Consider the following 27881-nt stretch of genomic DNA (forward strand, 5'->3'; position numbering starts at 1 on the left):
ATTTTTTTGGAGGAAAAATAATCAAACCACCACAACTAGATATATGACTGGAATGAAAAATAAGCCTCAATATTTGCACCTACAAATAACACATTTGGTAAGAAAATATCCCTTCATTCAATAAATAGCATTCTACAATGTCTTACATTAAAAGTGTAAAAGAAAAGCTTCATCTGCACAAGCAGAAGAACAACTAGAAAGTGACGGTGTGACCCACAGGAGGTATCACCAGTTCTACAGACAGTGCTACAAGGCTTATTCTCCTTACACAAGAAGGCTCCTTCCCCCTGCCCCTATTTGTGGCCTCCATCTGTATTTTACAGTTTCAGTCAAACAAACGTGTAAGCAGAATTTATGCAGACACAAATCTGCTGTATTTCTGTGTCAAATACCCAGCCTGTATTTAGGGCTATGTGTGCACACACTGACTCAGGTCCATCAGCTGAGTCTTGGGAAGAGTATTCTGAGATTTTTCAAGGTGAAAATGTCTGTTCTCGGGATCACCAACCACCAGCTCAAATGATAGGACCAAAACATTGCAGAAGAGAAATGACAGATTGCTGTAATTCTAAAATATATATATATTATTAAATTTTAATTTAAGATGAAATGTCTGATGACCTCTATTTGTTTTTGGAATATGCAATGCCCTTGGAGAAATTAAACTATTACATGGTTCTGTAGCTGATAGAGATTTTCTTGCTAATATAGAGCAAGTGCCACAGTCTGCCTGTGAGGCAATAACATTCAGATTTTTTTCACTTCAATGCAACATAATAATCTTGGATAATAGGGCTTTTAATGGAAAAGATTCCTGTGACTTAAAGCTTTTTTCTTATTAAGCTTAATTGAATTAATTATTCACATACTAATGATTTAACATCCACTTCATAAAAAAAAAGCAAAAGACCCTTTTGAATACTTATCCCACACTTAAAATCTAATAAAGGAATTGAAATAGGAAGATATCATTGTTTTCTTTCAGATAGTGGAGATATTTAAACTACAAATCCCTTCCCTCCTGCCGAGCATGGATGGTGAAATGATGCCATTCCAAATCCTACAGCAAAATGCATATTCAATCTGTGAATCCTTAACTGAAAAATGTATTTGTTACAGCCAGTCATCTCCTTTCTATCCAAGGAATTGCATCTCCCCTGCAATGGGCCCATGTTGGGGCTGGGCTGCTGCAGTGGCCAATGTGGGTGTGTGGGGAACGAGGCAGGTGTGTGGCCAGAGAGCAGCTTCCCCCAGGGGCACATTGGGCTGGCACTTTCTAACTCTTTATAATAATGTTTGGCACTTCCATAGCATTTTCTGGGGTCAAAGCACTTTCCTCACTAATTAATGAATCCTCACAACAGCCTGGGAGAGGCAGGTTGGAGCCCTGCAATGGAGCAGGAGCAGGGGCTGAGCAGAGGAGCTGCAACATTGGCTTCGTGTCCAGCTCTTCAGCTCAGACATTAGCACAAATTACAGCTCTGTTTCTGTGCTTTATGCCTTGGGCCCTTCCACAGAACTACTGGCATGAAAAAGAAGACCAGAATGTGGCCCATCCCAAGGCTGGAGCTGATACCTTGCTGGTTTAAAACAACAATTAATTCATTTCAGTAACACACTGGGATGCAACTTCCTTTGCTTTTGCTGGTCAGTATTGACAGCACAAGAGAAGAGCTGGTTTCACCTGTCCTGCCCCAGGATTGCCAATAATGACACTGGGGTGCTGATGCTTCCTCCTGAAGGGAGGTGATACTTGGTACTCAAAATCCTACAGAATTGTACTGGACTCCAGTGTTTTCAAACCTTCACAACAGTTCCACAACTTCAATTTGAAATGAGGTTTTACTAAATTTACCTTTATTTCTGCAAGTTTTCAAAAAGCTCCTGCTTTGAACACCTGCCCAAAAGATTTAAGGGTTCTTCCCCCTGTGTATGTATGCTAACAGCCTTGAAAATCTGGACACAAAAATCCAGCTCACCCCTTCCTGTGCCAAAGAAACAACTGCCTGTCGGACTGGGAATGAACTTGGGCAAGTGCTGGCAAAGGAGAAGTCAGTAATTGCATCTCTAAATGTGAGCACTGGCATAGAAACATTACCCAGTTCACACAACAGAAACACTTGTTTGCAGGCTGAGATTCTCTTGTTCAAACAAGTCTTACACAAATCACTTTTTACCTTCTCTTTGCAATGCCTGTACTTGCCTTATTGTCATATCAGGAAATTTAGTGTTATATGTTCACAGGAGAAAAGAGTGACAAGAACTGATACCCAAAATTAAGAAAACTTGTATGTTTAACTGGGGCAACAGAAAGCTGCTGACACTTTCTACACCTTCATAAAAACATGGATAATATTCAGTTAGTTTAACAATGGCAACACTACTTGGAGATCTATTTGTGCTTTTTATGCTGCAGGGCTCCTCTCTACAGTGTTTATGCCTCTCCTCCCAGGGGCCACACAAGCCCAGCTGGAGAGGAGCTGCAACACCTGCCCCCCTGAGGGGCTGCAACACCTGCCCCTGGATGGGCTGGAACACCTGCCCCCCTGGATGGGCTGGAACACCTGCCCCCCTGGATGGGCTGGAACACCTGTCCCCCTGAGGGGCTGGAACACCTGCCCCCTGAGAGGCTGGAACACCTGCCCCCTGGATGGGCTGGAACACCTGTCCCTGGATGGGCTGGAACACCTGCCCCCTGGATGGGCTGGAACACCTGTCCCCTGGATGGGCTGGAACACCTGCCCCCCTGGATGGGCTGGAACACCTGCCCCCTGGATGGGCTGGAACACCTGCCCCCCTGAGGGGCTGGAACACCTGCCCCCTGGATGGGCTGGAACACCTGCCCCCTGGATGGGCTGGAACACCTGTCCCTGGATGGGCTGGAACACCTGTCCCCTGGATGGGCTGGAACACCTGTCCCCTGGATGGGCTGGAACACCTGCCCCCCTGAGGGGCTGGAACACCTGCCCCCTGAGGGGCTGGAACACCTGCCCCCCTGAGGGGCTGGAACACCTGTCCCTGGATGGGCTGAAACACCTGCCCCCTGAGGGGCTGGAACACCTGTCCCTGGATGGGCTGGAACACCTGCCCCCTGAGGGGCTGGAACACCTGCCCCTGGATGGGCTGGAACACCTGCCCCTGGATGGGCTGGAACACCTGCCCCCTGGATGGGCTGGAACACCTGTCCCTGGATGGGCTGGAACACCTGCCCCCTGGATGGGCTGAAACACCTGCCCCTGGATGGGCTGGAACACCTGCCCCCTGGATGGGCTGGAACACCTGCCCCCTGGATGGGCTGGAACACCTGCCCCCCTGAGGGGCTGGAACACCTGCCCCCCTGGATGGGCTGGAACACCTGTCCCCTGGATGGGCTGGAACACCTGTCCCCTGGATGGGCTGGAACACCTGCCCCCCTGAGGGGCTTGAACACCTGCCCCTGGATGGGCTGGAACACCTGCCCCCTGGATGGGCTGGAACACCTGCCCCTGGATGGGCTGGAACACCTGCCCCCCTGAGGGGCTGGAACACCTGTCCCCTGGATGGGCTGGGACACCTGCCCCTGGATGGGCTGGGACACCTGCCCCTGGATGGGCTGGGACACCTGCCCCCTGGATGGGCTGGGACACCTGCCCCCTGGATGGGCTGGGACACCTGCCCCCTGGATGGGCTGGGACACCTGTCCCCTGGATGGGCTGGGACACCTGCCCCCCTGAGGGGCTGGAACACCTGCCCCCCTGAGGGGCTGGAACACCTGCCCCCCTGAGGGGCTGGAACACCTGCCCCCTGAGGGGCTGGGACACCTGCCCCCCTGAGGGGCTGGAACACCTGCCCCCTGAGGGGCTGGGACACCTGCCCCCCTGAGGGGCTGGAACACCTGCCCCTTGGCAGCAGCAGAGGCAGCAACACAGCATTCAAAATCACATCCTTGCCCCCAAAAAAGAAGCCCAGGTCCTTTGTATCCTTTCTGAAATCCCCAGACTTAGAAGAATTTTGAGCAAAATTTTGCTTGGCACAAATGGGCATTAAAAGCCTTTCAACAACTTCTGTCCAGCTTCGAGAAATTTAATTTTGGAGCAAAAATGTAGAACAGATCTCTCACTTTCTTGAAGAGGAAATTCTGGAATAACAAGGATATTTGAAATATTATAGGCAGTCCAAAGACATAACTTTAATTCACAGAATCAGAATGTTAAGGCATTGGAAAGGACCTTAAATATTATCTAGTCCCAGATCCTAGTGGGACAGCCCCTAGACCAGGTTGCTGTAACCTGGCTTTGAGCACTGCCAGGGTTCCAGCTAGCACAAATTATTTTAGAACTGGACAATGGGAATTTACCTCCTAATTATGCTTAAGATTTCAATTAAAATTAAGACTTATCAGAAAAAAAAGAAGAAAAGAAAAAAGCAAAAGGTTTCAAAATAAAGCTCAGACAATTTACTGCAGGGTGGGTGGAGTGAGCAATTCACCTCTCAGAGTATGGTCTGAGAACTAAAGGCATGTAGGAAAGCACCTGCTTTTTAAACTGCCCATCAGATTTTGTGGCTAATAAGCTGCAAGCATATGAGAAGTTAAACTCTTGAACGAGTCTATTAATACAACAAAACTGCCCCAGGTGATTTGAATAGAACCAAGTGTGGGCGACTCTATTTTCCTTGCCACAGTGCAAACGTCTCAGCCGCTGAACGGAGCGAGCAGGCAGCAGAAGGCACAGAGGAGACAACACAATCCAAGCTCCAGGACTATTCTGGGTTCCTGTGACTCAGTGGTGGCAGCAGGAAACACAGACAGGACAAAGCAAGACCATCACACACGCAATTCTCTCATTTGTGTGAGATTACCCTGTTCCATCAGTCAAACAGGAGTTATTGCTGTCTGGGTTGGAAACTTAGAGCTGGCAACGCATTAAATGAATCTTGGCAAGTACAACTGTTGGGCTTTCAAATGGGACAAATCTTTCCTTTCTGCCATAACTGCTCCTTTCTACTTCCCTTTGTTTCCCCGTTGGCTAAAGGATGGGCATGTCCCCACTGCACACAAGGTGGCCCCTGATCAGGAGTTCAGCATATATTCTGGTTTTCAATGAAAACACCCACGACCATCAGTTACAAAAGGCACAAACCCATCCTGTGAAGAGATGCCAAAGCATGCAATGCTCCTGGGCTTTCCCAGTTCAGCACCCACTGTGCAGAGCCCTGGTGAGGAAGGGCAGGAGTGTGTGCCAGAGCCAACACAGCCAAGGGGCACAACCACCCCAGCACCTCTGTCTGCAGCCACTTCGACTCATGTAACCCCAGCACTGCACACTGAATGTGCTCCTTACCCTGACACAGCAGCCCAGTGCTCCCTTCCAGCAAAGGGGCAGTTCCAGAGACACCAGAACAAAGTCACACAAAAAGCAGCAATTCCAGTTGGGCAACCAGGAGGATCTTGCTTGTCACTCCTCAAATCTTGTATCCCATCCCTGGGAAAAAACCTCAAAAAACTTCCAGTGCTTTCAGAGGATGCAGAAATCAGAGAGTGATTCCTCCCCAGGATAATACAGAATAAAGCAGAAGGAGCTGCACTTTCCATCTGCATTTTAGAACAGATTTAATAGCAAAAGTCGGAGGAAATGTTTTACCTATAAATATAAATAAATTTTAAAAATAACAAATCTTATCTACTGTAGCACCTATCTCTGCTAAGTGTATTATATAAACCAGATACTTTAACATACAGTCATTTAGATAAAGCCATACTTTTTCTTGAGTTCTAACTGTGTATCTCATTCAAGCTTTGCTCAACCTACTGTAAAATGTTACCCTAGATTTGAATCTCTACATTTACTGTTCTATATATATTGGCAAATCACTAATATCCTCTTGCAAGTCATCTTAACTACCAACATAGTAATTTTCCCTCTAATGACTCTTCATTTAAGACTCTGTGTTTACAATTTTCTACCATTTAGGTGATTTAAGTACATCATCTATTGAATGTCCTGATCTTGGCAGCAAAGAATTTTCTTGCCAGATGGAATATGAAAATAACACGAAATAAAACATTTTCCCAACACGCAGATAGCTGGCAGCTATCCCTCAGAGATAAAAATCCTTCTTAACCTAAAAAGTAGCCAGTCTGTCATGTTCTCTGCAAAAAACTGGCCAAGAATTCAGTTCTGCCTTTAATCCTGCTCTACAGCCTGAGCAGGGCAGGCTGGGAGGCCAAATGCCACCTCTGGATGCCACTGCCACCCTCCCTGTCCCCTCTGCCAGTGACAGCAGCATCCAGGTGCCCTCCAAAGTGCCTCCTGGCCCTGCCTGAATTCACCTTCAGTGTCAGATCTGATCTGATGTGACACACATGCCATGTATGGGCTCACACAAACAAGAAGAACAGTGTTCAGGCATCACTGGCTGTGTGTAAAATTGAGATTAAACTGCAGGGAAATCAAAGCATGGGGCAGTTCCATGTACAGGAATAAGATCCCTCCCAGTTCAGTGCAGTCAGTGCAGTCAGGGGGAATGCAGCTCAGTTCACATGAGCATGTGATACAGGTACACACACACTCATGCACAGGGGCACAGTGAGTAAAAAGAATTAAGACTGAGACTTAAAGGGACCTCCCTTTGGTAGAACACACCTCAAAGCAAGAACATGCCACTGCAAGTGTAAGAAGAAGTGAATTGGTGAAGCAAGAGCAGTAGTGGTTCTCAGAACAATAGCAGTGTACTGATTTTTGAGATGATATATGGAAAATACAATTAAGCAGCCACTTTTAAGACATGGAAATTATTTGCAAGCAGGCATTAAATATATCACTACTGTGGACACTTGAAATCACATTAACTCAACAAACAAACAAACAAATTGAAACACAACCTCCCTCCAAAACCCCCCAGCAAACACACAGAATTACTCTAAAACCATTCTGGATGCCATATTGTATTTGAAAGTATTGAAGAAAATAAATCTGAGAAATAAAGGGTCAAAGCATTAATAAAGTTTCCTCTAATTACATTAAACAGCTTTAAATGAAAAACTAGGAAAAGATTTCACCTATTCCAAATTTATTCTGAAAAATAAAGATTATGATGTCAGAGTCTTAAACTGAGAATTGCACCCAAAGCTGTGATTCTTGCTGTCACTCCAGAGCTGCAGATGTGTGATCTGTAGTTGGTTTTCCTCTCCCTTTACCCCACAGCTCCTTTCCAGGCCCCAAGGCCCTGCTGCTTCCCAGAGCAGTGCCCAGGGCCAGCCTTGCCCCCAGCCCCAGTGGACTCACAGCACAGTTGGCACAACACACCTGGCAAACCCAAACCAGCTCTGCCTCTCCCACTGAGCCAGGCAAGGCTTTCCTTTCTTTGTCCCCCTCCAGCCCTGCTGGCAGCCACCTGTGGGAGCACTACTTCAAATCACTTTCTCAGTAATTATTTTTCCATTAAACAGCACAACCAGACACTTTCCCAGTTTCCAGACCCCAAGAGTGAAGCTCTCCTGCTGGTTTCTCCAGTCACCACTCTCCACAATCACACAAAACAACAAAAACAACACTTCAAGTCATACCACTTCTTAGCAAAAGTCAGAAAGTGGTCCATACAAATGAATCAAATATTCAACCAAAATACTTACAAAATATATCAGTTAAACTACCAATTCCACTGTCAAACACATTTTCCATTTTTTTCCTCTGATTTTGTATTTCATATTTCAATTCCTTTGAAGAAGCAGTTCCAAACCAGGCTTTTAATGCAGAATGAGTATTTCAAATAACATTTACAGTCTTATCTGTTCTCAATACAAGTGTCTGAACTGTACTAAAAATGGCAGTTTATCTCCAAAGTTGTACTAAAACCCCCCAACTTTATCCATCCTTAGAATACTTAATTTTTTTTATATCGTCAGTTATATAGAAAACAGTGATAAAAAGAATAGCATTAAGAAAGGCAAGGAATGGGGTTTAGTTTTAGGCTTTTAATCATGGTTTGAAATGAAGAGCCAGAAGAGCTAGAAAGGGTTCTACTGACCTGAGTCCATAGAGGACTGTCCCATCTGGGTGCAAACGGATCATCCTGTTCTTCACAGTGACCCCGTGCACAAAGGACTTCTTGTCATTCAGGAAGTAGGTGTCGGGCACCCAGAGCTGGTCGGCCACCCTGTTGTCCAGGGTCAGGTTCAGGGGGATCACGTTGTAGGACAGCCTCTTGTCCCTCCAGGCCTGCTGGAAGTACATGGTCAGGGTGTAGTCCTGGGGGGAAACAGGCAGGAGTGAAACAGGGGGCACACACATGCCAAAAATGACAGTGCAAATACACGTGTGTTCATTGTGACTGGTCTTAAAGGCCAACATTTCTGTTCCACATTTCCATAAGTAGATTTATTTATTCTTACAGTACTGAACATCTTGTATGTACTTAATAACAGCAAAGAGAATACAGAGGCAATGATGCATTTACATTTTATGAATTACTTGGAAGTCCTCATTTCAATATTTAACAATAAAATGGAAAAAACCTACAGATATTTAACAGTGTCCAAGGCCAGGCTGGATGGGACTTAGAGCAGCCTGGGCTGCTGGAAAGTGTCCCTGCCTTGGACAGGCACAGTAACTTTCTTCCACCCCTCAGCAGAAAGGTGGATTCAATCCTACTTAACTTCAGGCTCTGGAGACATCTCTGGGCACCAATTTTGGAGCACCCAGGGCAGTCAGTGCCAAGCACTGCACAGTGAACCCCCCAGTGAAGTCAAGTGAATTCAAGCCAGTCCCAACAGCAAATTGAAAAGAATATTGAAATCAGAAATAACTTTCATTACCAATGCCTGAGTACCCAGAAAACTATTTTCCTTTCTTTGTTAATTCAACTCTTAATGCATAAATTAGGTTGCTATAATTATTGCCTTTAAAATGTCCACAGTGCACCCTTGAAAACACTCCCTAGGGAGGGCCTGTGGGAACTGAGCACTCCAGCAGAGTCCTCAGCAGTGACACAGCACCTGGAACTCACTGCCCCTGCCTGTTCTGCAGGACACTGTGCACTCAGATGAACCCCTGTACAGGGGGTTTCCTCAGAAATGTGCATTCCAATGGTGGAAACACTCGTACTTTTCGAAGCCTCTTTCCCCAGAAGGGCCCTGTACGTGGCCTTCAAAATGCCTCTTCAATTCTCACTGAAGCAGGAGAAATACATGCTTTGTTGTGAATAGCTGTGGCATTTTCCTGCTCAACACGAAGCAGGGATGGCAAAGCCGCCCCTCCAGTGCTCCAGCCTGCAGTGGCTGAAGGTCCATCCCCTCCAGGACAGAGCCTGTCCCACCATGCACAGACCTGCCCCTCTGCAGGGGCACAGACAGGAGCAGAGAGCGCTGCCACCAGCAGGGAACACCAAAGAACTGTGCCCACCAAATACAGTCACCTGGCAACTATTCTGTAGTCTGTTCAGTCTGAATAATCTGGAATCTCTTCCCCTTCGCACCCCCCGAGGAGCGGGATGAGATTGTGCTTGCGAGAACATCCCACCTACATCCACAGTTTTGCTGTTCTGCTCCATCACTGCCCTGCAGGGTTTGATCCACAACAGACACCAGAACAGCTTCAGGAATGCGCTGCACTAAGAACACACACGAGTCTTTGTTATGCTAATACATCACGACAAAGCAGATGAGCTGTAGCAATTGTTCCCCTTTTATGCCCGGAATGCTGCATTTTATTCTTATTCTAAGGAATAACCTCCCTGTATTAATATATAGCATATATATATAGAACATGCTTCCCTCTTTACACCTCAGTAAAAGGGAAGGAGGAGGAGGAAGAAAACTAAACATGCATGGTTCAGTGCATGGAAGGGAATTACATAAAGTGGAAATCTGGAGCACTGGCATAGCTCAGAGGGAGGCAGAGTCACCAGGCTGGAGTTCAGAATCAAACACACTGTGTTCCAGAAAGAGCTGGTGCTCCAGCTAAAAATTCTCTGTCATCTGTTGGCCCCGGTTTTCAGATGTGACTGGAGTTTCTGATGGTCAAAACACAACACTTTATAGATTTTTTTTTAAACCCTCACAACCTTTCAAATGTAGGTATTTATTTTTAATGATAATTTAAAATAAGCCCACACATGTTCCAAGCTACATATTTCAAAGTGTAAGTGGTAAGTCAGGAAAAGAGGAAAACCTGTCAAACAAACTGCAATTCATTCCTTAGAAAGGAGAGGCATCTGTTTCCAAAATCTGGAATGAAAGAGTAATTGAAAAAGGAGCTATGCAGGTACAAAATGTCCCTAAAGTATCCCAAGACTCTTTATTTTTGAGATTAAGAACATGCTTGCCTAGCAGAAATACCACAAGAAACAGTCTGTTGAACTCCCATATAATCTGGGAATTCTTCTCTGTTCCAAGGATATACAACAAACCAAACATGCAAATATCTTGTCTCTTTAGGAAGAGAGGCACACCAAAGGAGCAGAGGAATGGAAGCAAAGGATGATTTTAATTTGTCAAGGCTTTAGCATCCCATTAATTCACAGGTGGGACTGTTATTTCTAACAGTGTAAGTATGAAGATGAAACAGGAGCGAATTAATTTTAAAAGCCCAACACAAGGGAAGAATTACAGTGAGCTGAGAGACACCAACCCAAAGCTCCTGCTGCTGTGTCTGTGCACACCCTGACACACAAACCACACAGGCACAGCCTCTCACAGCACAGACACACAGAAATAAAGAGGTCCCTCAGCTGCCCTGGGCACACACAGCTTAAAATGCTGCACAAATCTGTACTAGCACTGACAAAGTTGCAAGCAAACGATAGGCAAACACTGGATTTTCTGTAAATGCACAGTAATATCCATTTTATACCTTTCATTATTATTCCATTGTTCACCTAGATTTAAATGTAATAAACTTTTTTATTCTGTCCAGAGCAAATTTTAGGCAACAGAAAATGGGTCATTACTCTTGTTCTATGCTGATCCAAGGAAAGATCTCTCCTCTTTTTCTCAGCAGTTAAAATTCATCATTGTCTTCCTTTTTACTTCACACAACAAACAAAGCAGTGGCAAATATGAGACAAAGTTAATCTGAATGCCTAATTTCCCATATGAATAAAAAAGTATCAAACAGGTTCATTTGTATCATCATATTTAGGAGTAAGTCCTATCCTGAGCATTTCCTCTGTGTGGTGGCTGCCTGCAGAGACTGAGCTGCTGGAAATGTCCATCTGCTGGGACATTGAAACTGAAATTTAGATAAACAGAATTGCTGCAGCCAGCCAAGGCATCAGTGAATGACCATGAATTTCTACCATGCAAGGGAAGTGACTGTGCAGGAAAGCACAAAATCTGAGCACTGGAACTCTTATTTATGTTCTCACATTTCAATGATGCTCTCAAATAAAAGTTTTCTTGAGCCAAATTAAAATAAAAACAGCTTAGGCCTGAAAAATAAGCAGAAGGAATCTCTAACGTGTATAACATACACTCTGCAGACCATAAATGCAGTATATATCAGCATGGAGTAGAAGTTATTTATCTTTGCTCATCAGCAATGAATGCAGAATTCATTTCTGGTCTGGCCTAAGTCCTCTCCTGGTTATTCTCAACTTGTGAAAATACTCAACACCACATCTCCAGGGACAGCCATTTTAAAGGGCAATGATTTCCTTCTGGAAATGCTGGAAGCTGAAGATTTTGCCTGGGCACTACAATTATTCAACATGTACATTTAAAAAGCTGTTTGCTGCTGACATATTTAGAAGGGCCATAAGCAAAATATTAGAAGTGTACATCTACACTGCAAAATGTATTTTAATATATTAGAAGCCAGTACATGGTTAAGAAAGGAGCAAATGTGAATTCTCTCCTTGCCCAGCGATCAGTGACATGTGCAGCTCCTCCAAGGAAAGCACACAGTGCCTTTCACTCCCTGAATGGTGCAGAAAACAATACAAACCAAAGCACCTCAAGCCAAAGGAGCTTCAGTGTATTTATTTCAAAAGCAGTGTCTTTTCCTGAGTGCTGATCCACCATCCTTGCAATCTTCATTTTCTTTAAAACACCACATGTTCCATTTCTAGTTACCTCAGTCTCTCACCAAGAAAAATGTAAAAAATCTGCTCTGTTAACACTGGAGACACCACAAAGTGACTCACATAAAAGCAGAAAGAACTGTGGGAAGAATGGGTGATACCAAAGAAGTGTCAACATAAATTGTCATATGCCCTTTCAAAGGATGCTCATCAAGGACCTCACACAAAATTCCAGTCGAACTCCCTCAATCTGTCAAGTCCCAGTTCCCAGGCTGGCTCGAAATCCATGGAATACTTGTAGTTAGCTGTGTCTTCAAAGCTTACAAGGGTGTTTTTCTTGATGGGAATCACACCTTCTAAAGTGTCTGATCTTTCCAAAAAGAAAAGATCCCAACAAGGTCACCGTTTATTCTGCTGCAACTCTCCCAGAACGACTCATCAGCAATTCTCATTTGTCAGCTGAGCACCAAAGCAAAGGTGGGCTGTTTATCTCCCACAATTGTCAGGCAAATACTCCTCATTTTGTGACACCTGCAGTGAAACTGTGCCTGCAGCCACAGGCTCAGGAAACTGCGTCTCCCCAGCCCTCTGCCAGTGCCAGCACTCGGACTGGTGGCACACGGCAGTTTGGGCAATGCCAAGGCCCTGTGCAGTGCAGGTCCTGCCCCAAGTGACCCACAGCAGGGCCAGCTGTGCCCCCTGTAGCACCAGGGGGTTGGCAGGACACTGACACTGAGTTCCCTTGTGCCAAGGCACCCCCAGTGACCCAGGCCAGGCACTGCCACCAGTGCCCCTCGTGCCACCAGCTGCCCCTCCAGCTTTGTTTGCTGCCCCCTGGGAACGGGGCAACACGGAGTGAACTCAGACAAAACTGCCATCATGTGCTACCTGCTTGAGAGCTACAGCTCGTTGTCCTCTGAAAGGCCCCTCCCAACACAGCACTGCACCAGCCCCAGGTGAGCAAAGATGAATAAATGCAACTGTGCTCACTTGAAAGAAGTTATGGAAACAGTAGTTTCCTGCCTCAGACAAAATGACGTGCTATTATTATTTACTCATGTCTTTGAAGTAGAATAAAATGTTTTAAGCCACAAGAAATACCAAAACCATTTCTTTATACTTGAATTTCAAAGATTTCTTTACTCTTGTATCTCAAGCCATTTCCCAGAGTTCACAGACCATTTCCTATGCAATTGTACAATTCTTCAGATATTCAGAAAGGTAAACACTAACAACAGAAATAATGTTTATATTGCTTTTATTACTAGGCCTCCCTTATTGTAGCCAATTATATAATAGCACTGCAAAAGAGTGGAGAACATTATTGAAAATATTGAAGAACAACAGAAATCATAACAAATCTTAAATAGAGGGGAAATAAAGCAGTGATTAAGCAGAACTGGAGATCCAACAGAAAAGTTTGATGAGAGCAGGTGGTGGCCTAAGATATTATTTTGCAAAGAGACTCAAAACCCAAAAAAGCAGGAGCAGCTACCAGAACACTTTTAACAGAGGGGGGAGGAAGGCTGGAATTCCAGGATAAGAATAGAGTCGTTCACAGCGAGATTAAATCTGGCTTAAATCTGAGAACTCAGGCTGTGCTTAGAGGCAGAGCAAAATCAGCGTAACATCAAAATGAGTGCCCTTTTTCCTGACGCTTTCCAGATTTCTGAGTTCCTGACACAGAAACAAAGCCTCGGGAATGCATTCAGGAGCTGGAAGGATGGGCAGTGCAGGGAGCCCGGGAGCTGCCCTGGGTGCTGAAGGAACGGGCCACGCTGCCTGTTCCCCAGCGTGGGAGCTCCACAGCAGCACTGCCATCCCTGCCCCAGCGGCCAGGACACCATTCCCCCTCCACAGACACTGGAACAAGCCACAGAGGCACCTCAGTGAGAAATAGGAACTGCATTTTAATAGTAAAAACTTGAAAGAAAGAGCTGGGCTCTGCTACAGGGGTGTATTAGCCCTGTCAGACACAGAAAAGCTGAGAGCAAGGGACAGATGCAACATCTACAGCCACAAAATGCCCCTCCTTCTCCACAGTAAACCTGCCCATTTCATCAGCAAGAAAACAACAGGAGGTTAATACTGCAGGGACAATGTTGTATTAATATCTTCCTAGAAAAACTCGGGCTAGGAGAGGCCTCTGAAGATCTCTAGTCCAAACTCATGCTCAAAGCAAGATCAACTGGGGGGTCAGACCCAGGAGCTCAGGCCTTTATCCAACCTGCTCACAAGGACCTAATAATGGAGATTTTGCTTTCTTTCTATACAGATTAAAACAACACTTCCATAACAATGCAACTGCTACTTGCATTTAGAAAGAGGTTCCCTATGCTTTAAAAAGGAAAAATCAGGATGGTCACCCTGATCTAGCAGTGACTGCAACTTAATTCCAGTTTGATTTAACATCACCATTGTCTGATTTGTAGAGCCATCTATCACTTCCATCTGTTGTTTAGTGCATTATTATTCCAGTCTTTTTGAGTCATTTTCTCAGCAATTGCCTCCACTCTTTAATTTCACAACTATTTGAGCCACTTAGAAATCACCAGGATTCAGTTACCACTGAGGTTTGGAATGTGTGTATTGTTCACTACTTTTTATCTGCTTCAATTGGCACCAACAACTTCTCATGAAAATATTCCCTATTCCTATACAGGAGATGGTTTTTGCTGTATTTTATTCTCCCTCTCTCTTAATCTTCAAGGTTTCCATCTGTGCCAGAGAACTTTCTATGCAATTAATTTATCTCTATTCTCCACACTGTCATTAATTACTTTCTAAACAGTCCTGACTGTACTTTGTCAGACTGAAGCAATCCTCTGATCAAGAGCTATTAATGCCTTTACATTTGTACTATGAATTCTCAGAAATATACTCCAAGAACCAAACCCCCCAAAGCTCCCCAACCCCCCCAAATCTGGCATCCTTTACTTGAATGGGTTTATTTACTTGCCACCAACTGGATTAAAAATCTCATCTCAACCTTCACAATTTCCCTCAGAGTTGAAGTCAGGTTTGTACTTCAGGGATCAAATGAAAGTGGCTGTTTTGACAGCTGGAAACAGCAAGAACAAGGCAGAATGTATCATTTTCCCAGGCATAAAATGGAAATGGTTAATGGAAATGGCATGAGAAGTATTTCTTACTTAGCATTAACAAAAATCCAGTCTATTTTAACGAACTAAGGATAAAATTAGGATGCCACATGTCCTTCTTTGCGTCAGACTCTTGTTAAGGAAAGGGTAATAAAAGTCTCACTGGTTCCAGACTTTTATCCTTTCCTACAAACACAGATATAAGTGCAGAAGGAAATTATCCAGGAAAACAGAGAACATTTTTAATTAAGCTGCTTCACTATAATCAGCCTGTGGATGCGTTTGCCTTGGCAGACACTGAAAACGTGGATGGTTTTTAAGCAACTTTTGGGCCTCGCCCAGAGCAACTTTGACCCTCCCAGAAGCTCCCTGAGCTGCTCTCACTGAGGGCAGTCACAGTTCCTGGGGGGCACTCACAGCTCCTGGGGGGGCACTCACAGCTCCTGGGGGGGGGGGGGGGGGGGCACTCACAGCTCCCGGGGGGGCACTCACAGTTCCTGGGGGGGCACTCACAGCTCCCGGGGGGGGGCACTCACAGCTCCGGGGGGGGGCACTCACAGCTCCCGGGGGGGGCACTCACAGCTCCCGGGGGGGGGCACTCACAGCTCCCGGGGGGGGGCACTCACAGCTCCCGGGGGGGGGCACTCACAGCTCCCGGGGGGGGGCACTCACAGCTCCCGGGGGGGGGCACTCACAGCTCCCGGGGGGGGGGGCACTCACAGCTCCCGGGGGGGGGGGCACTCACAGCTCCCGGGCGGGGGGGGGCACTCACAGCTCCCGGGGGGGGGGCACTCACAGCTCCTGGGGGGCACTCACAGCTCCCGGGCGGGGGGGGCACTCACAGCTCCCGGGGGGGGGCACTCACAGCTCCCGGGCGGGGGGGGCACTCACAGCTCCTGGGGGGGGGGGGGGGGCACTCACAGTTCCTGGGGGGGCACTCACAGCTCCTGGGGGGGGGGGGCACTCACAGCTCCCAGGCGGGGGGGGCACTCACAGCTCCCGGGGGGGGGCACTCACAGTTCCTGGGGGGGCACTCACAGCTCCTGGGGGGGGGGGGGGGGCACTCACAGCTCCCGGGGGGGGGGGGGGGCACTCACAGCTCCCGGGGGGGGGGGCACTCACAGCTCCCGGGGGGGGGGGGCACTCACAGCTCCCGGGGGGGGGGGGCACTCACAGCTCCCGGGGGGGGGGGGCACTCACAGCTCCCGGGGGGGGGGGCACTCACAGTTCCGGGGGGTGGCACTCACAGTTCCGGGGGGTGGCACTCACAGCTCCCGGGGGGGGGAAGGGGCACTCACTCATTAAGCAAGCAAAAAAGAAAGTAAGCACAAACCCCTGAGCATTCCACACTACTGATTTGCTCCTACAGGGCTTTGCTTATCAACATTATTCTGAATTCTGATCATCTTCTTTTCCAGAAAGTCAGTGCAAATGAATAAATAACATGCAGTGCATTAGTTAAAGTTTGTGGATCTTAGAAATGCATTAGGCTAGAGACAAGTACTGGTATTACATCCTCATAACAACAGTCCTTCTTTCCAAACGTCTAAAATGCACTCAAGTACAGACAGGACGTACAGACGTGTCTCACATCACCACAATGACGGAATTTTTATAAAACTATTTTTATTTTGACTCAAAATATAAAAAACATATTATGAGATTATACCATGTTTTCAAACACCAATTTAGAATCATAAACATGATGAGGATTTTAAAAATCCTATTTAAGAGATCTTGCTTTTATAACCAGACATTGGTATTTTCTCCTGGCATTAGCTCAGTGCCTGAGCCAATCTATCCATAAGGTAACCAAAGCCCTTCCAAGCAGCAGTTCAGAACCACCACTCACACACTCCTCCTCAAAGTTTTATATACAATTTTTTTCCCCTCAGTGGGGAAGCAGAGGGAGGAACAGGGGACATGAGCAAGGATGTGTGACCTTTCAAGGTCCTTTCCAACCTGAGCTGTTCTATGAACAGTTCGAGGCAAGAATGCCCTAAATTAATTATTTCATTTCTCATATCAGAGAAGTTGTTACTAACGTCACCAAATATTACAATTAAGTTCTCCTCTTAAGTTATCTTCTCCTCTCTCAGCATTCAAAAAGCCAAGCCAGCCCTCAAGTGGCCTCTGGCACAGCCTCGTTCTTGCAGCAGCCCCCACTCACCCACTCACCCCCAGCAGCCCCCACTCACCCACCCACCCACTCACCCCCAGCAGCCCCCACTCACCCACTCACCCCCAGCAGCCCCCACTCACCCACTCACCCCCAGCAGCCCCCACTCACCCACCCACCCACTCACCCCCAGCAGCCCCCACTCACCCACTCACCCACTCACCCCCAGCAGCCCCCACTCACCCACCCACCCACTCACCCCCAGCAGCCCCCACTCACCCACCCACCCACTCACCCCCAGCAGCCCCCACTCACCCACTCACCCCCAGCAGCCCCCACTCACCCACCCACCCACTCACCCCCAGCAGCCCCCACTCACCCACTCACCCACTCACCCCCAGCAGCCCCCACTCACCCACCCACCCACTCACCCCCAGCAGCCCCCACTCACCCACCCACCCACTCACCCCCAGCAGCCCCCACTCACCCACTCACCCCCAGCAGCCCCCACTCACCCACCCACCCACTCACCCCCAGCAGCCCCCACTCACCCACCCACCCACTCACCCCCAGCAGCCCCCACTCACCCACTCACCCCCAGCAGCCCCCACTCACCCACCCACCCACTCACCCCCAGCAGCCCCCACTCACCCACTCACCCCCAGCAGCCCCCACTCACCCACTCACCCCCAGCAGCCCCCACTCACCCACCCACCCACTCACCCCCAGCAGCCCCCACTCACCCCCACCCACCCACTCACCCCCAGCAGCCCCCACTCACCCCCAGCAGCCCCCACTCACCCACCCACGCACCCACTCACCCACCCACCCACTCACACCCACCCACTCACACTCCTTTAGGAACCCACTGACACACGAGGGCAGCGCCTGCTGCTCTGAGCTGTTCACCAGCAGTGTTTGCAACTGCAGATGCTCTCAGAGCTGTGAGAATTACAGACTCTTGCATTAAATAGGAACAATATCTGCAGTTAATTCCAGCAAAGTCTGCCCAAACAGAAAGCGAATCCATCGCCAATGCTCCATGAAAACACCTCTCCTGAGGAAAACATTAAGTGCTTAAAACTGAGCACATCCTTCAGGGCTTTACAAAAGAGCACTCACCAAACCAATACCCAGAAGGGGCTTAAAATCAAACAAACACAGAAACCAAACAGGTACGTTCTCAGGTAAAACCAGATCATTTTTGCACTTTCAGGCAGGCCCAGAGATTTCAGGCACAGAATGTCCCCTCAGGGTGCTGATCCTGCCCAGTGACACCAGGGCTGCACCTCAGCATCAGCCTTGGGAAAGGAATTCATTCCATACACTGTTAATCCAGACAGTGAGAACTCTGAGCTCCTCTGAACTGCAGGTACATGTGAGTCATTGAAAAATGGATTCTTCTTAAGATTATATTTGATTCTTAGATTTTATTTAGATCTATATGGCTGCAAAAAAAGAGAAATCCTTGTGTACCCTATTCCATTTCTAGTAAATTTATTTCACTCAGTTTTTATTTACATTGTTGTCATACTGTGTAAACAAACAAACAAACCACTAAACAGTTAAATAAACAGCAAATATCTTTTTTCCCTAGCAGAATTTTTTTCTAAATCCTTACCTGAATGTGATCCTTTAACATGAATCAAAGGAACATGAGGGTGTCAAAAAGAAAAAGACACCAACACTGCCATAAATTTCTCAAGCTATTTGTTTAACAAGAAAAAGAATCATCCCTGCACTCTGCTGTATCACGATGCTCAACTGCAAATAACTCTTTGGATGACTTGATGGGAAACATACAACTCCCTACCACAGACATCAACTTCTGTGATCACATCCCATTGATTTAATTAAGATGTAACTCCCTCTTCCTACCCAAATGCAGTTACAACAAACCAGGCAGAAATACTAAATGACAAAGTATAATTCTTAGGGACTTGGTGACACTTTGGCAGCCGATATGTGGATTTTCGAGGCTTTGGAACATACATCAGCTGTGCAGATCTGTGACTCACAGCCAGTGGTCAGCCTGTTCTGCAGTCGGAGGGTGCTTTATCTATTCAGCACATTGTCCAGAAACAGCCACTTGGAAACCAGGACATGACTCGTCCCTTGGCATTCCAGCAGGCTGGAAATGTGAGCAGCCCACGGGAATGGTCCTCCCCTCCCACCCCAGTAGGGCAGAGGTTCCGAGCCAACCGAAAGAGCTGCCAATCAATCTCCACTCCTCAATCTGCTGACACATTCTAAATACCCTCTTGCCCCTTCCAAAGGGTGTCACAGTCTGGATTTGGTGAGCAAACTTCTCTCCATCTCCATCAGCAGCAAATTTGGGGTTGGGGTTTTTTTTGGGGCATTTACACGGGATTTATATCTTATTTTTGACTTGCATGGCCAAGTCTCAAAGCAATTCTCTAGTTAATAAGGAGACCTCAGTGTGTTCTTTACTTCGGGCTCATTTGTAGCCCAAGAGCAACGTTTTGCACCCATCTGAGTGCAGAGTAATTAGCCATTCTGCCTAGAATTGAACAGGAGAAAGAAAAGGGGGTACAAGAGGATTCAGATTCCATCCACTGGATAATTTACAAAATCCCCATAAATATTATCTATTATTAACACTAAAGTCACACTTTTAAAAACTGAATGTTGAAATCCAGTATTTCTGGCTGCCAGCCAGGCATAGAAAACAGACAGGCTAATGCTAAAGAAAACAAATTTTTATTCATTTACCTTCTGTGGGAAATGAACTGTGTAGTGAATTATTTGGAAGAGGAAAATTGTAATTGCATGTGTAATAAAGCTGAAAATTAAGGAGAAGCAGATGGAAGACTAAAAGTTCTTTTTTGTAAGTGATAAGAGGATGATTCATAAGTATTTGACATTAGTTAAAATTACTTCTGAAACAAATGTTTATGGGAAAATGTTCTGCTTAGGACAATGTGCCATCACACAATCAGCAGTGAGTTACCCAGACTGGCATCCCTAACCAGAAAGGCAAAAGGAAATAAACTGAAAAGGAAGAAAAAGGGCAAAACTTGGTCACTTCTGGACTGCGGTGTCTTAAATTTCTACCTCAGGAGCTGAGAGCACAATCAGAAATGGCAGCAATCACAATAATTCAATTAATTTGTTGTTTCAAGGATACTTTTTCCTGTCGCTAAACAATAATTTCTCTTAGGACATACTTTTCTATGAGATTGGTTATCCTAAGGATTGAACTTCAGTACCTCTTGGTCCTACCTGGAGGTAGAACCATGGCAGAGACATTCAACATTTCACATTTAGAAATAGTAACAGAAGAGAATTCTCTTGTTTCTTCAAAGACTAACAATTTTTTTCCTTTTTTTTTACACCAAATACTGTTAAATCTGGAAAAATAAACCTACTTAAATCCCCCAGTACTGGCAATACATTCACTGATGGATAAAAACTGAGCACTGAAATAACTTACAGCTTCACACCAAAGCTTTGAGGTGCCATCAAAGCTAACAGGGCAGCTGCTGGGTAAGGCTGGTGGAGGGCGAAGTGCCACACTCAGACTGGTGACAGTGCCAAACTCTCTTCACATGAGCATGGAAAGCCCTCAGGAGTGCAGAGCCAGCTGGGACAAGGGCTCAGGGACAGCGGGGGGGACTCGACTCTGCTGCACAAACAGTGTTGGTGAAGAAGCTCTGCCAGCGCTGCCAGCTGGCTCCTGGCACACCAGTGAGAGCACCAGCACAGCCTGTGCCACGCACTGCCCCCGTGCCACACACAGCCCTGTGCCACACACTGCCCGCGTGCCACACACAGCCCTGTGCCACACACAGCCCTGTGCCACACACAGCCCTGTGCCACACACAGCCCTGCAGCTGGCACTGCCCCCGTGCCACACACAGCCCTGTGCCACACACTGCCCCCGTGCCACACACAGCCCTGCAGCTGGCACTGCCCCCGTGCCACACACAGCCCTGTGCCACGCACTGCCCCCGTGCCACACACAGCCCTGCAGCTGGCACTGCCCCCGTGCCACACACTGCCCTGTGCCACACACAGCCCTGCAGCTGGCACTGCCCTCGTGCCATGCACTGCCCCCGTGCCACACACAGCCCTGTGCCACACACAGCCCTGCAGCTGGCACTGCCCTCGTGCCATGCACTGCCCCCGTGCCACACACAGCCCTGTGCCACACACAGCCCTGCAGCTGGCACTGCCCTCGTGCCATGCACTGCCCCCGTGCCACACACAGCCCTGTGCCACACACAGCCCTGCAGCTGGCACTGCCCTCGTGCCATGCACTGCCCCCGTGCCACACACAGCCCTGTGCCACACACAGCCCTGCAGCTGGCACTGCCCTCGTGCCATGCACTGCCCCCGTGCCACACACAGCCCTGTGCCACACACTGCCCTGCAGCTGGCACTGCCCCCGTGCCACACACAGCCCTGTGCCACACACAGCCCTGCAGCTGGCACTGCCCCCGTGCCACGCACTGCCCTGTGCCACACACAGCCCTGTGCCACACACAGCCCTGTGTCACACACAGCCCTGCAGCTGGCACTGCCCCCATGCCACACACAGCCCTGCAGCTGGCACTGCCCTCGTGCCATGCACTGCCCCCGTGCCACACACAGCCCTGTGCCACACACAGCCCTGCAGCTGGCACTGCCCTCGTGCCATGCACTGCCCCCGTGCCACACACAGCCCTGTGCCACACACTGCCCTGCAGCTGGCACTGCCCCCGTGCCACACACAGCCCTGTGCCACACACAGCCCTGCAGCTGGCACTACCCCCGTGCCACACACAGCCCTGTGCCACACACAGCCCAGCAGCTGGCACTGCCCCCGTGCCACACACAGCCTGTGCCACACACAGCCCTGCAGCTGGCACTGCCTCCATGCCACACACAGCCTGTGCCACACACAGCCCTGCAGCTGGCAGTGCCCCCGTGTCCAGGAGCTGTCAGGGCTGCACAGAGCCAGGAGTGCCCAGCCAAGGGGGCTGTGCCCCAGGGCACAGACGGGTATCTCGGCGCTGAACAAGCACCTCCACAGCTCAGGGGCTCCCGGTGCCCTCCCCTCCAGCTGGGCAGCTGCTTCCCATGCCGGGCTGGCAGGACAGCCCTGCCCTGCCCTGCCCTGCCCTGCACACTCAGCCAGGATAGTTTACAGAAAACAGAACTGAAAGGCAATTTCCTAATTAAGGCAAGGATTCCCCCGTGGTCCAGCTGAAGAGAGTAAAACATTAAACTTGCCTGTAACTCAGACACCAGGCACTGGAGAACAAAGGCACAACAAAGGATCTGCTCCACACTATGATGACTAAAAATATCTTGAAACTTGAGCGTTTGAAACACATGCATATTCACAGCAAAACAGACAGTCACTGGGAGGAGAAACAAGACTTTTCTAAGGATAATTATGTTCATTTCAGCTAAAATGTTCAAGAAAGTGTTGATTTTTATACACTTGCTTCCTATAATTTATTGTTTGGTGCAATTGTTATCCAGCTACCTCGAATTAATTTTCATAGATTTCATGTTTAAAATTAGATGCTACTATATTGCTTGAACTGTTCCTTTCAGAAACTTCAAGCTCTTTTTTATTGTACAGGACTCTATTGCATTATTTTTTCTTTCAATTTATATCTGAATCATGAGTAAATTCCCAAGGAGTCTGCACAATAAGTAAAAGCACTGGATCTATCACAAATAAATTCATCAAATTGTGTCACCAGCACCCATCCAGTTCAGACCAGGAAATGAATGCAAAGCCAATGTGACCAAAAAAGCTTAAAATGGTCCTCTCAAGGAACTCCAAAACTTATGGTCTTGATGGGTTTTAAGTTTACTTTCAGTCTGGGGGAGCAGGCCAGGCACCCTCACCCCCCTCCCTGGATGCATCTCCCTTCCTCCTCTGGCAGTGCAGGGACCATCCAGGGGTCTGGGCATTAACCTCGGCTGAGCTCCTCTGCCTCCACCTTCCTTTGTGATCCAAACAAAGCAGTGAAGGAATTCTGTAAGTGCAGCTGAACTTTCCAGGGGGAGTGTGTGAGTGTTTTACCAGAAGAGCTGGACATGCCCAAATGTACTGGAATTTGACCAGAAATCTGCCGGTATTTTCTCTCTGCAGACACTGGGGTCCCTTTCATGCTCTGGAGGTGAACTCTGATCGCATGTGCTGCACGTTCAGGTTTTGCAGGGCTCAGTAAAGGATTGTTAGTGCCTTCCTGAACTCCCTGGGGCCCAAGGGAATGTGGCAGCCAAAGGAAACAGCCCCAGACAGGCTTCAAACCTGACTCTGCAGCTCATTCTGTGTTTCCCTAAAGGGCCTTTCATTAGGAGCACCCAAAGAGTGAAAGCCCAATTTACCTTATTTAAGGTAAAGTTAATTATCTGATATTAAAGCCCCAGTGACCAATCTATAAAACAGCAGGTAACATCTCTTTTTAATTGCAAAACCATTGTCTATGTGCCTTTCCTGTTTCCAGAATGTTATGTGCAATTTTTCGTGGCAATTTTTGCCTGCCTCATAAAAAGCTGACCTGATTACCCTCAGATAAATAACTGCATCACTAATGTAGAGCTGAATAGATGCTATAAGTGCACAGGGCACCCTCCTGGGGCTCTCACCAAACCATTTCAGATGGCTCAGGTCAGAACTGAGCCACAAGGAACACCTTCCCTTTCACATCTGTCTCTGTTTCAAAAAAATCCTTGTGCATGTAACAGTAAAACAGAGAGAAACCTTTGTGAATATCAAGCACATGAAAAATATTGAGAGAGCAAAAGAAATTCTTTTGTTCAGAGACCCACAATAACGTTACAACTTGTATGACTACAATTAAGGCAAAGCTTACCAAAATTATTTCCTTACTCCTATTTCTACTGATGAGAAGAGAGCACTGATGAGAACAGAACTTGCTCACCTTCCTCAAAAGGGAACACGACACCTTTCTAAATTCTTCTGTCTCATGAACTTCAAAAGGTCCAAAGCACTTGCGAAAACAACAACTTAAAAGCTGCCATTGCTGCAGAAATGTTTAAGTGATGCTGCTGGAACACTAGAGGAACAAAGCCCACAATATTAACAGGTTGTAGAAGTCAAGAAAGGTGCAGAGACAACGTCAAATGTTTCATTTTAACACATGGGGATATATGTTAATGAGGTATTATCAAAAACTCCAAATCTATAAACTTATACTACATACCAAAGGGGGAAAAAGCCAGAAAAGGACATATGAAAAGAAATTGGTGACCACATTTGGCTCATTTAATCTTAAATTCAATGCCAATGAACTTACAAGTGTAAAACAGAGCAGGATAATGAGCCGGAATAGACCCTTAACCCAGAGATGCTGCAGCACCACCAGACCAAATGTCCTCCCTCTGCTAAAATTGCTCTTAAACCACAGCCAATTCCCTCTTTTGTTCTCATCATTTCTGATCATTCCCCCATGATACAGATGTGTTTTCAGAGTGCATAAAACTGCCCAGATTCTTCCCGTTTCAAATTAGGTGTGAAATTAATGTACAGCATATACATGGTCATTTGGCCACTAAGAATCTGTTCAGGTGAATAGAGAAGTGCTCGGCTGTATCCCCACTAATTCATAAAATGTCAGTTATTTCTGTAACATCCTTAAATGCTGGTTTGAAAGAATTATCTCTAGAGCAAAGCAAAACCCAGACCAGATTCCAAGACAAGTGTTCTCCCCAAGTATTTACTGAAAAACAGCAGTCGAAAAAAATCTAGTCTTCCATTTCCTGTCTCCTCCTAATGGAAGCCTTGCAGGAAGATGCAAATATCTGAATTACAGGCTTTTGTTCTTTCCCAAACCAGATGCTCACACAGATACTGCCTTGAAGCCAAAGGGCTCCCCAGTCCCCTCATTTTTATCCTGGTTAACAGAACTGCAACTGCACTCAGAAATGAGTCAAAACCCACCATAAGAACAACTGGAAAAAAAACCCAACAAAAAATCAGCCAAAAAACCAAACCCAAACCCTTTCAAAATGGTGCTTAAGCATCTTTGGCTTGACAACACATTTGTCTTCCTGAATCTTTCCCTGCCCTGCAAGCAAGACCTCCCATAAACCACCTCATGGCATTTGTTACATAAATCACTCTGCTTTAAAAACCAGCAAACAAAACCCTGAATGGAATGGATTTTCCCAACTGTAGTTATTTTCTAGAACATTCCAGGGATGCAGGTAAAAGCCATTCTGAGCTGCTCACCTTGCTGAATGAGTGAGGGAAGGAGGGTGATGCACAAAGGAGAGGAGGAAAAGCATCTTCATTGCTACTGAGGTGAAAAATTGGTTTACTTTAATCTGGCTTTTGTATTTGTAACTCCTGCTATTCAATGCATTTTAATATCCCTGAAAGCATGGAAGAAGCACAGTGATTCCTCTAAAATTTGTAATCTAAACCTTCCTCCAGACAAGCAGCAACTTTGGCTGCCTGAAGACTTGACATGAGAGAAGAAAAAATATTACAGTGAGAAGAATGTAATTAGTTGCCCAAAAATGCAACTTTCTCAGCAAATCGGAACAGACCAGAGGTGAACAAAAAAACAAAGCACAAAAACCCTAAAACAACCAACCAACTGAAAAAAACAACTGAAAACCCCCTATGACACAGTGACATTCTTTCTCTACTTCAGGAACTCTGGAAAATTACTGTCCTTTTCCTCCATAATGATTCTTCATCCCTTTACCAAAAGACTCCATCAAATATCTTCTTTTTCCTGTTCAAGCTCTCTTGTCCCACAGCTGCTGAAGTGGCTCCCAGTACAGCTCCACTCATTTCCCCAGAGTCACTGGAACTTTACACTGGTGACTTGAATTCATTCCTCCAACCTTCTGGTAATGCAGTGGCTCTTTGCAGCCCTGCTGCTGCTGACTGCAGCTCAGTGGTTCACTGTCAATCTAAATGTTTCCATATTGCAGCTTAAATCGGGCCATATAATAGCTCTGGAAATAAATCTGCCTGTAATGAGCTGCTTTATCCATACAGTGATGCCTTTTCCCAAAGTCCACTTGCCCCAGATCTCAGTCTGGCAGCAGAACCTGCACCACTGTCACTGCCCAGGCTCAGCACTCAGAGGCTCTCCCAACAAATTAACACCCAAGAGGCTTGGAAATGGCCAAACACACAACAGAGGAATGGTCTGTGCCTCAAAACTCTCACTGGAATATCACACCATTCAACTGTTCCAGTTGCCAAAGCTGCACCTTCACAGAGCCTTTGACCCCCAGCCCAGAAACACTGACTGACCTTCCATCCCAGCTGCCCTTCCCACCCACACAGCCCCAGCCCTGCCTGAGCCCCAAACCCCCCTGCTTCCCCCTGACATTGGGGCCTCAGTTAAGGACCCATCTGTACCTCCCACATCAGGTCCCCCTCCCTCCTGCCAATCACTCGTTTAAGCCAACCCCCTCGGTGCCAGTTTGCACTTCCAGCCTTGGCCAGGTGCCCTCCTTTCAATGCCCTGCACTGCCATGTGAACCCACTGACAGGAACCCTGCACTGAGGGGCACAACAGAAATCACCTGCCCTCAGGAGACAGTAGAGATAGATCACATTCTAAAATCAACATTTTCCCTTTCGTCTCAACATGCAGTTTATGCAACAAGGTTCAGAACATGGCAGGTAGACAAGAGAATAACACACTTCAAAAGAAGCCCCAGCCCTCAAGCTGTGTGATTCTAACACAGACTCCAGTGGCAGAACTCACCTGCCTCCAAGAACATCACAAACCTGACAACACATGTGCTCATAAAATCACATTTCCCAACAGAAAATCCCTACCAATCTCTCCATGCAAAGGTGTGAGAACTCGTGAGTAAGAAATAGGGAATATGCAGCAAAGACAAAATGAAGAACAAAAACCAGACTACACATTCTTCATACTCCAACAAGGAAGACTTAATTTCTCCTCTATACTTCCCAATTCATTAACGAATCATATGGCCAGAGAGGGAAAGGTGAAATTTCCCGAGCATGGAAGAGACCCACATTCAACACTGAAGGAGATCCTCATCTCCAAAATGTTCAGATGAAATCAGATACAAGGGCAGAAGGGTGGCACAGCTGATGTGGTCAGTAAGATCAGTTCTTAATACCCAGAGACTGCAAACTGAAAACTGAGGTCTCTCTCCTTACCCTCATCACATCAAGAATCAGTGATACATTGCTCACAGCAAGAAAACCATGTCACTAATTTTAAGTTGTTTTGTTCAACTTCATTCCTTTCTTTAGCTCTTGGTTCACTTGACTTCCTGTCATAAACAGTAAAAGCAGAATTAAGAAGCTAAGCACTTTTTGCCTACTAAACATCAGCCAAGAACCACTGACAACTGACATAACAGATAATGGCTGCTGCTCTACAATGTGTATTTCACCAGCTTGGGATTCCAAGGTTTTCATTCTTATTTCAACTGAAAAGATTTCCACTGAGATATTAGGAAAATGAAGTGTGGAAATCAAGACAGTTTTCTGCAGTCAGGACCATTTCTGACCTGAGCCAGCCAACAGTGATGCTGAGAAGGGGATTAGGGCAGGTCTGGAGGAACCATCCATTACTAACTCTGCTGCTTTCATGTGAGTCACTTCAATTAGACAGATATTTACTCTTTAAAACTTTAAATCCAAAGGCAATTATTGAGATACTGAAGCTTTC

At 46.9% G+C, this 27881-nt stretch overlaps 1 protein-coding gene across 3 annotated transcripts in view; it reads right to left on the reverse strand.

Moving 5' to 3' along the window:
- The window catches only part of GABRB2 (gamma-aminobutyric acid type A receptor subunit beta2), a 118229-nt gene that overhangs the window by 71310 nt on the left and 19038 nt on the right, over nucleotides 1-27881 (reverse strand). For all 3 annotated transcript variants that reach the window (XM_071570609.1, XM_071570606.1, XM_071570607.1), the window contains exon 5: nucleotides 8008-8228. In XM_071570609.1, the coding sequence (XP_071426710.1) occupies nucleotides 8008-8228 (221 nt within the window). The remainder of the gene's footprint in view (nucleotides 1-8007; nucleotides 8229-27881) is intronic.

Source organism: Pithys albifrons, chromosome 15, assembly GCF_047495875.1.
Source record: "Pithys albifrons albifrons isolate INPA30051 chromosome 15, PitAlb_v1, whole genome shotgun sequence".
NCBI lineage: Eukaryota > Metazoa > Chordata > Aves > Passeriformes > Thamnophilidae > Pithys > Pithys albifrons.